Raw genomic sequence first — 9420 nt, 5'->3', positions numbered from 1 at the left:
CCCCTCACTGGGGGATTCTAGGCAGGGGCTCTACCACTGAGCCACACCCCCAGCCCCTCACTGGGGGATTCTAGGCAGGGGCTCTACCACTGAGCCACGCCCCCAGCCCCTCACTGGGGGATTCTAGGCAGGGCTCTACCACTGAGCCACGCCCCCAGCCCCTCACTGGGGGATTCTAGGCAAGGCTCTACCACTGAGCCACGCCCCCAGCCCCTCACTGGGGGATTCTAGGCAGGGGCTCTACCACTGAGCCATGCCTTCAGCATCACTAATCACTAACTGAAGAAATTATAAGAAATACTCTAAATTACATTATACTCCAAGAAAAAGTATAATTGTTATTTGAAAAAAAAAATCTAAAGAGATACAGACCTGAACAGAAGCCAGGTCGAGCAGGAAGTGTCTATAAACATCCATTACTCAACTTTTAAAAATAGGTCGATTAAAAAGATATTTTGTTTTTAAGTCAATGGGATTGGGTGCTCGATAGACACAGGCAGCACATCCTGTAATGCCAACACTCCAGAGGCTGAGGCAGGAGGAGTGCTCTGAGTTCAAGGCTACCCTGGGCTACAGAGCCGTAATGTCTGGACAAAATAAGTAATGGAGTGTGACCGGCAAGGGTGGAGAGCCAGGGTGTGCTGGAGTGAGTAAGGAAAAACACAGGTGAGGATGCAAGTGTGGGCTCTGCCCCCTCCCTCCTCCACTCACCATCAGATTCCCTGGGAAGGGAGGTCTGAACTCCTGGGCTGGTTTGATCTGGAACTGGGGTAAAAACAGGGTCAGCGAGAGAAGTGAGAAGGGAACAGCGGAGAATTTCTGCAGGTGAAGGCTGGAGGGTTTCCATAGCAACTCTCCTTTTCTCCTAAATGCCTGCCCGTGTGCAAGGTGGGCAGAGGCGCTCACTCTCCAGTGTCTTTCCTGAAGAGCTGCCGGCCTTCCCTTCTTTGAGACTGGCTCTCTCATTGGCCTGGGACTCACCAAGGAATCGAAGCTGACAAGCCCTGGGGGTCTACCTGCCTTGTCTCCCCGCCTTGGGGGGGGGGTTACAACCACCAAAATTATGCTGGGCCTTTTTTTTTTTTTTTTCTAGACAGGGTTTCTCTGTGTAGTCCTGGCTGTCCTGGAACTCACTCTGTAGACCAGGCTAGCCTCGAACTCTCGAACTCAGAAATTTGCCTGTCTCTGCTTCCCAAGTGCTGGGATTAAAGGCGTGGGCCACCACTGCCTGGCAATGATGGGCCTTTTATAATAGTTCTGGGGACTGAACTAGGGGCCACATGGTACTGAGGCAAGCCTTTTCTCCCTCTGCTCTCTACTCCATTTTGAGGCCATGAGAGGAATTCAGACTTTTTGATAAGCTCTCAAGCAGGGTGCCCAGACCTCCCCTGCCTCCACACCCATTAGCAGGACTCAGATGTCTTTCCGGGGAAAAAGGTGTTTGACTCAGTTTCCCACACCTGTCTGACCACAGAGGACTACTGCCTGCCATCCCAGCACTCAGTGGGTGGGTCCTGGTGGGAGACTCCTCCTCCCCTGACGTCAAATGGGGCAACTGATCATAGAGAAAGGTGGAGCTTTAGATTCTCCTCAACGAGAAGCTGACTGGGGATGAACTTCACACAGAGCAACCGGAAGCAAGAGTTCGTGCTGAGTTCCTCAGAGTAGTTTTTAAGCACCTAGATCAAGCCTTTACTGAACCTCTAGCCCTGATTTTTTTTTTTTCAGTTACACAAATGTAAATATTCCTCTTCGGTCTAAGCATGATGGTGGTGTTGTCCATGGTGAGAATTTCACTGATCGCTTTTCTTACCTGGGACATAGTCAGAAGGAGTCACAGAAGTCTGGTCCTTTGTAAAAGTGGAAGTGGGATTTTTTGGTGTCTGCCCTGGGGAGATAAAGGCTGAGGGTCAGGAAGGAGCCTCTCACCCCGTGCTCCTGTCTTCTGTCCCACCATGGCTGGCCCTCCGAAGTCCCAGGGGAATCAGCTTTAACTGGGTCACTCCACAGTCCTGAGAGCGAGTTAAGCCTTCCTACTGCCGCAGGACCTTTGCACACCCTCGCAGGATAGCCTCATTGAGAGTGCAGGTGCTTGGAGTCAGCCAGGGCCATGGAGCACATTCAGCTCCCAACCACTTCCTCCTCTCTCTGTGACCCGAGCCACTGACACCCCTTTCCCCCGTCTCCTTTGCCTCATCTGAAAAGCAGAGGCTAACCACTGAGCATGGCTTCCTGCCCTGTAGACAGACAGCTAAGGAGGGAAGGGGCTTGCTCCTCATGTTTCATGGGCTAGACCTGTCTCCTCTCACGGGGATGCCCAGCAGCCTCTGCAAGCCTGAAGTCACCAGTAAACATCCATGCCAGGAGAGCCCCTGCGGGCTCAGAGCTGGGGCGGCTGCGCCTCACTCTAGAGAAAACCACAATTTTTACCTGGTCCCACCTCTTCTTATTGATTTCACCCCAACCCAGTCTTCCGCTGTCTGTCAGATTCACTGGGCTCATCACCGTGTATGCAGGCAGGAGCTCCTTCCTCTTCCTGTGTCCCCCCATGTGTGCTCACTGAACAACAGTTCTCCATCCACACAATGCGCACGACTAGGCACAGAACGGAACTAACCCCCCACCCACCTGGACACTTTTACAAGTACTTTCTAGGCCCAGGTGAGGAGGGTCTCTAAGCCCTAGCTTGGATCCCTTTGCCTCACTATATTCTCAGAAAACCCATCAGTTCTGCTTTGCCGGGAGCCTGGGGTTTCCTGGCGGCCGAGTAGAAAACTGACACCAATCTCCCAGCCAAGTCAAACTCAGCGAGTTCTTCTCAGAGGTGAGAGGGAGGATGCTCAGCAGGACAGGCTCCAGCCAGACCCTCTGGAAACATCCACCCGAGGTCTAAAGTGTCCAAAGAGGGTGCAACCCAGAGCCTGCCTCGCCAACCCCACTTCCTGGTACCCGCTCACTCGGCGGGGGTGGGGGGAGGAGAGTGAGAAGATGGAACACTGCATTTGAGTTTTGCAATCACCCGCCTAGCTGCCCCCTGGGGCTGGAGCCAGGGTAGGAGGTGGTGTCTTACCTCTGCTGGGCAGAATGAGGGCGACAATAGTGAGGAGACACAGGCGACTGGACGGTGACATCTGTGGGACAAGTGGAGACAAAGGTAAGGCATAGCCCCTTGGCACCTCGTCCCCTCGCAGCCTCCTTGGGGCAGGCCTCTGGCCTCACTCCCACTCTGGTATCTGCCTTTGGGGAGAGATGCTTTTTTAGTCCCAGGCCACCATCCCCTTCTTCTACGTACGAGCAGATCCCTAAAGAAAACCAGAAGTGTAAGACGAGCCTGGCTTTCCAACATCCCTGAGGCAAAGAAGCCGCTCCCTGCTCCAGAAGCTGGAGCTGATCCTCCTGACCGGTGGTTCCTGAGTAGAGGAAGCCAGTGGCCTGTGGCGTCTGCTCCCTCGAGGGCTGGAGCCCAGAGCAGCCGGGCCAGGAGGGGGAACAGGAAGGGTGACTAACGCGGGGCTGCTCTCAAAGGAAAAAGTGAGCTGGTGTCCGGCTGCCCTGCAGGAACCGCGCCCAGCATCCGCGCTGGGAAGATCGTAGAGGGACCTGTCTGCCCGCAATGGAGGAGCTCTGGGGAGACTGAGGCAGAAGGGATGCCCACAGAGGAAACAGAGGAAACGCGAAGCAGAGAGGCGTCGAGATCCCCTTCTCCTCCTCCTAAACTGCTTCCTACCTGCATGTGTGGCCCTGAGCAATAGAGCAAAGGAGGGACTTACGTCCGAGCCCAAGGTCTCCAGACTGAAGTGTCAGAGTACCGCGTGGGAGCTGCCTCAGGGCGGAGGGTGTGGCCAGGGGCGCGGACGCAGGCAGGCGGGGACCAGAGCGACTCAGTCATTTCCTCTCGTTTCCAGGCCCCACAGGCAGGGGTGGGAGCGGGGGAGGGGGAAGGGGGGGGGGGGGGGGCACGGAGGGCGGTGGCCTCCACTCGAGGCTCTGAGGGACGCAGATGGGGACAAGGGTGCAGAGAAGGGAAGACCCCTTGGGGGAGGTGTGGAAGGAAGGATGTGGAGAGAGGAGGAGGCCCTTGGGGAGAAGGAGGGGGAGGAGGGGACAGGACAGCCACCTCAGCTCCCACCCAGTCCTCTGGTGCCCACAGACGACAACACACAGACAGAACGGGGGGAAAACCGAATGCACATTTATTAAGCTCAAGATGTGGACCCTGAGGGTAAGCCGGGAAGGTCCTGGAGAAGGAGACCAGGAGATGCAGGAGGGAGGGACACGAGGATCCCAGGGGGCTGGGGACGGACTCCTGGATCCCAGGAGCTGGAGGCCTGAGTCTCTGGATCTGGGGTACAAATAGACTCTTTGGGGATCGTCGTTGCCAAGGCCTGGGGAGGGAGAGCGGGGTGCATTGGCTCTGGCCTTGGGATGGGTGTGGCGGCTTATTGGGGGCACGCTCCCTGGCGCCAGGCTGGGTCCCCACCGCCTTCTCTGGGTCCTTGGGCTCCTGCGTTCTGGCCAGGGACAGCAGTGGAAATCTGCAGAGGATCCTACACACCGCCACCTCCAGGGGCTGGGAACAGAAGAGAACCCACGTTACTGACCTAAGGAGGGAAAGAATCAGAGTCCAAGGATGGGTGCATCTGGCTAGCCTGGGGAAGCCTCATGTCTTCCCCATCCCTGATATCTGGTCACTGCAGGGAAATCTTCATTGCTGCTGTCTGCCACATCTCTAGCAATGGAAAAAGAGAATCCAGTTTTGGTGGACACCCAAGGCCGACTTGAGTGTTTGGGGAGGCTTAAAGTCTCCTTGGAAGAGACCCCACCTTAGGCTCCTTTTCTATATATGCTCCGGACAACCTAGGCATCGAGCAGGCGTCCTCCAGGCCTCCACTTCCCTTCCAGGACTGGCTACCTTTGATCTCCTGTCCAGCTAAGGCTGGACCAAACACTTGCACCCACCCTGCTCCAGTACCACAAAGAGATAACCCTGATGTTCTTAAATCTCATTAAGAATCTATGAAACATGATATAGTTTTCTCACGATGCTTCCCTCATTTAAACTTAATTCTTTAACCACTACCCGTTGTCATAAAAAAATTTTCCCCCTGAGACAGGGTCTCTCTGTGTAGCCCTGGCTGTCCTGGAACTCACTCTGTAGACCAGGCTGGCCTCGAACTCAGAAATTCACCTTCTTCTGCCTCCTATGAGGATTAAAGGTGTGCACAGCCCCCACCTGGCTGTCCTAAGATTTTAATGGGAAGTCACCCCAATGGCTCACACTTGTAACCCCAACACTTGGGAGGCTGAGGCAGGAGGATGACTGTGAGTGTAAGGTTGGCCTGGGCTACAGAGTGAGTTATTGCACAGCCAGGACTACAGTAAGACACTGTAAAAGGGAAAGAGGTTTTACTCCCCAAAAGTCCTTAGAAAAAAAACAATTCTAAAATTTAAAAAAGTCTCCCATGGACGCCCCTCACAAACTTTCATCCTCCCCACCCCCTGAGCCTCCATCTTATCGTCTTCTCCCCATGTGCTGACTCTCCCTTCTCTCCTCTCTTCTACACCAGCTTCCTCCTCCCCCTCCCCTCTTTCCAGCCAGAATCTTTTATCTTGTTCTTGCTTTTGAGACACAGTCTCGTGTGTAGCCCAGGCTGCTCTCCAACGCCCTCTATAGCTAGGACTGACCTCAAACTTCTGAACTTCTGATTTTCCTGTTCCCACCTCCAGTGTGCTGAGATTATGGAAGGCACTGTGCCCAGCTTCGGCATCTCTGAGGACTGGCCCTGGGGCCTCAGGCATTAATTATCCCCAGCAGCCTCCCCCTCTTTTTTTTTTTTTTTTTTTTTTGAACAGGGTCTCACTATGTAGCCCTGACTGGCCTAGGATTCACAGAGCTCCACCCTCCTTGCCGGCCCCACCTCACTCCAACCCTCCAGTGATGGGATTAGAGGTATGTCCCACTGTTCCTTGCCCATCTCACCCTCATCTTTAAATCTGTATCCCATGCTTCTTCTGGTTGCCTTTATCCAGCAGCCTGCCCTCTTCCCTCTCTCTCCCTTCTCTCCCCTGCCCTGGCCCTTCCGTGCTGGTTCACCGGAAGGTGGAGGAGCACGAAGCCTGTGTAGGCTTCCCAGGTGCTAGCCTCTTCCAACTTCTCAGACTTCCCCAGCCCACCCCACCGAGCTTTCTGAGGCTTGCATTTCATTCGTTGAGACCTTCTTGAGATGCTGCTAGAACCCTCCCTCTGTGGCCCCAGCCTCTGAAGGACCTAGAATCCAACCCCCCAACTCCCAGTCCCCCCCCCCCCCCAGGTAGCCCTCTAAGGACCCTGCTACCTCTAAGTGTCCCCCAGAACTATGCTCACCTGAGGAGGGCAGTTCTGACTTACAGGATTTGCATGTTGGGCTGTAGAGGGAGAGAGGAGGAAGATTAACAGGGTTTAGGGTAGGCTCCCTGAGTCCTATGTTAGAGGTCTCCATCCCAGGACCCCGGGGCTGCCCCACCTCTCAGACCTGGAGTCCGCCTTCCTGCACTTCACCTTCTTGCCTGTTAGGAGAGAGACAGAAGAGAGCGATGCGGGTGGGACAGGAAGGGACCGAGCAGGGCAGGCGGAGGACCTTTAAGGGTAAGGATGGGGTGGGACCAGCAGGAATCCCTCAAAGATCGGGATCTTTGCAAGTGGGGTTAGGGTGGGGTTGGCAGGAGACCCTCTAAGGTGGGGACCCCACCCCGCACGTGGGGAGGACACTTACTGAGGATGATGATGATACCCAGTACGAACATGATAGTGGCCAGGGTCATCCCCACAGTCTGCACGGTGGCGTAGTCTAAGGGAGACAGGGGGACCTCAGGACAGGGCAACCCCAGCCAAGCCTGAGCCTCGGGCCAGTGGTCCAGCAGAACACGAAAGCTGTCCCCTGAGCCCCCAACGCCATCATGGAATAAAAATCCAAATCCCTCCTGGGCCAGAACCTCTGCACCTCTTTCCCCACCCCCACCCCCGCTCACCTTCCTCGCGCTGCCCCACCCCCACTTCCACTCACCTTCCTCGCGCTGCCCCACCCCCACCCCCACTCACCTTCCTCGCGCTGCCCTTCTGGATTCTCTCCTAGACACTAAGCTCGATCACGTGCCTCTTCCCAGAGCCTCATCTTGGTCCTGCCCTCCATGATCAAGGCCTGGACTATCCCAGTGGACCTCTCGTTGGTCTTGGTGCCCCGCCTCCATCTCCCTCCCAACAGCCACAAGAACCCTATTACTTGAAGTCAGAGCAGGCGCCCCAGAGGCCTCTCTAGTACCCCCACAGTATTCCAAGCAGAAACCAAGGGAAATCAGGATTCAAATCTCAGAGTCATCTTAGGACTCTCCCCAAGTTGCTGCTGATTCTTTCAGTACACAATAGCGCTGAAGTCAATGGAGACATTGATTGCTATTTGTTATAGAGGCAGGCAGCAGCCTAGCCTGACTAACTCAGTCTAACCAGCACTGGTGTAATAGATGATAGTCCTTCAGTGGATGACCTAATCCTGACCCTACTCAGGCTTCGGGAGCCCCTCTCTTCCCAGAGTCCTCTGCTTAGCCGTATAAGCCTCCCTATTCCTAGACTGTGCCAACCATCCTGCCTCAGGACCTTTGCACCAGCCACTTTCTCTACCCAAAGGTTCCAGACACGTGACTCCCTTACCAGCCTGTGGGCTTAACTGAAATATCTCAGCTAAAAGTCTCACTCTCACAGCTCTCTCTAACCCATTAAGTTTCCTTCATAAGAATATATTGCTTTGAGACCAGTTCTCACTGCACAGTGCGAACTGACCTCAAATTCACAATGCCCCTGCCTCAGGCTCCTGAATGCTGGGAATAATGGTTCTTATCTCCAATATATGTGTGATGTGAGACTGCCGGGGCAAAAGGTCTGGTCTAGAAACCTCCCCATGGTGTCTCCAGAGTCTGGCGCAGGACCTGATACCCAGCACAGACAGACACCACATGTATTTGCAGGGAGGAGACTTGGGGTACCTGGTGTGTGCACCCTGCATCTGCTTCTTCAGCAGCTGGCTCCAAGGTTGTGATCAAGTGTTCATCAACAAACAAAAATTGCTAACAAAAACTGCTCTCACACACACAAATCCCCAAGTCATGGCAGGGTGCGGTGCGGCTGCTCCCTGCTGGAGGACTCAGGGACAGCCGTCTGGTGAGCAATCAATATCTGATCTAAGGCCAGAAAGCAAAGGAGTCTTAGCTCACTGTACAGAGAGCTGGGGGCGGGGGTGGGGGGGCGGGCGGCCATGTTCCTGGCAGAAAGAACAGTTAAGCCCAAAGGTGCTGAGGTAGTAAGGACCTTGGGCTATGAGATAGCCCTTATGCATAAGCAAAGATGGACGGGGTCAAGAGACAGAAAGAAGAGGATTCAAGCTAGAACTCAGATCCGTCAGACCCAGAGCTTCAGTGTCTTGGGAATGACAGAAAGATACCATTACTGTAACTCTTCCCATAGTCCTCAGTGGTGGGAAACGTTACTACATCTTATTTGCAGGAAGCTGCAGAGAGGCAAAGTTGCTTGCCCTAGTCCACACAGCTAGGGAATGGCTAAATCAAGATTTGAACCCCAGAGTCCTTTTATAACCAACTCTTTGCACGTTGCTGTCTGGCTATTTCCAGTGCACGAGTACCTAGTCCTCACCACAATCCATGGACATGTTGAATGCTATTTGTTATTGAGGCGGGCAGCAGCCTAGTCTGACTGTCATAGTCCATCTAGTGCTGATATAGTGAATGCATTTGCCCTTCCCAGGTCTCTTGCTAGTCTCCAAAGAAGAAGTCTTTGGTTGGTTCTTGCAAACCCATTAATCTCTACCCTGAACCCAAGAAAAAAACAGGCTCTATCAGGGGCTGCAGAAGGTGGGAGACCAACCCCACTCCTCAGTCTGCCTTTGACTTCCACAGGTTCCTCTTCAGTGAGCCATAGCTACAGCTACGTGGCTGGTGGCCTGTGGTCTGTAGACTTAGTAGAAACTACCCCTCCATTCCAGCCCTAGGTTCTCCCAGGCATGAGACTCAACACTCACCATAGAAAAAAGGATCTGTTTCCTCAGGACCTGTGGGAAAGAAAACAGGGGAAGAGAAGAGGGAGAAACATGTTTCAGTGCTGGCTTTCTGAACATCTTTGAGGAGCAAGATGGACCAAGTGCTTCTTTATAGGACTTGGCACAGGAGATCCCTTGCTGCTGGATGATACCGCCTCTTGGCAGAGCTCATAGGATGCTCATCAGACCATTACTCCGTCAGTCAGCACCCTGCCCTTGTGTGGTGCACACCCCACCCAGCTGTGCAGAGCAGTCCTGCTCCTAGACCCCTAGGAGAGCTGGTATGTGCCTTGGAGTCATTCTGTGAAACACGTGTGCACACACACACCACACACAC

At 54.2% G+C, this 9420-nt stretch overlaps 2 protein-coding genes across 13 annotated transcripts in view; both read right to left on the bottom strand.

Moving 5' to 3' along the window:
* Fxyd5 (FXYD domain containing ion transport regulator 5) overlaps positions 1-3843 on the bottom strand; it is a 10078-nt gene extending 6235 nt beyond the window's left edge. For 2 of the 8 annotated variants that reach the window (XM_028787580.1, XM_028787582.1), the window contains exons 1-4: positions 3771-3843; positions 3071-3131; positions 1814-1888; positions 712-765 (exon numbers count right to left, since the gene is read on the bottom strand). In XM_028787580.1, the coding sequence (XP_028643413.1) occupies positions 712-765; positions 1814-1888; positions 3071-3131 (190 nt within the window). In that variant the 5' untranslated portion in view covers positions 3771-3843. Of the gene's footprint in view, positions 1-711; positions 766-1813; positions 1889-3070; positions 3132-3292; positions 3426-3727 lie in introns of those variants that run through there. The other 6 variants (XM_028787579.1, XM_028787574.1, XM_028787576.1 and 3 more) reach the window with 6 other exon arrangements.
* A 26-nt stretch (positions 3844-3869) lies between these two features.
* Positions 3870-9420, bottom strand: part of Fxyd7 (FXYD domain containing ion transport regulator 7) — a 9535-nt gene continuing 3984 nt past the window's right edge. Inside the window, exons 2-7 of one of the 5 annotated variants that reach the window (XR_003713947.1) lie at positions 9066-9095; positions 6753-6827; positions 6504-6546; positions 6365-6405; positions 4481-4570; positions 4172-4385 (exon numbers count right to left, since the gene is read on the bottom strand). Coding sequence is in view for 4 of the 5 variants with exons in the window: in XM_028787570.1 (XP_028643403.1) it covers positions 3886-4385; positions 6389-6405; positions 6504-6546; positions 6753-6827; positions 9066-9095 (665 nt within the window). In the remaining variant the exon portion in view is untranslated. Of the gene's footprint in view, positions 4571-6364; positions 6406-6503; positions 6547-6752; positions 6828-9065; positions 9096-9420 lie in introns of all 5 variants that reach the window. The other 4 variants (XM_028787570.1, XM_028787571.1, XM_028787572.1 and 1 more) reach the window with 4 other exon arrangements.

The sequence above is a fragment of the Grammomys surdaster genome, unplaced genomic scaffold, assembly GCF_004785775.1.
Source record: "Grammomys surdaster isolate TR1022 unplaced genomic scaffold, NIH_TR_1.0 125671, whole genome shotgun sequence".
Lineage (NCBI taxonomy): Eukaryota > Metazoa > Chordata > Mammalia > Rodentia > Muridae > Grammomys > Grammomys surdaster.
The sequence above is the reverse complement of the archived record's forward strand: the minus strand, read 5'-3'. Positions and strand labels throughout refer to the sequence as shown.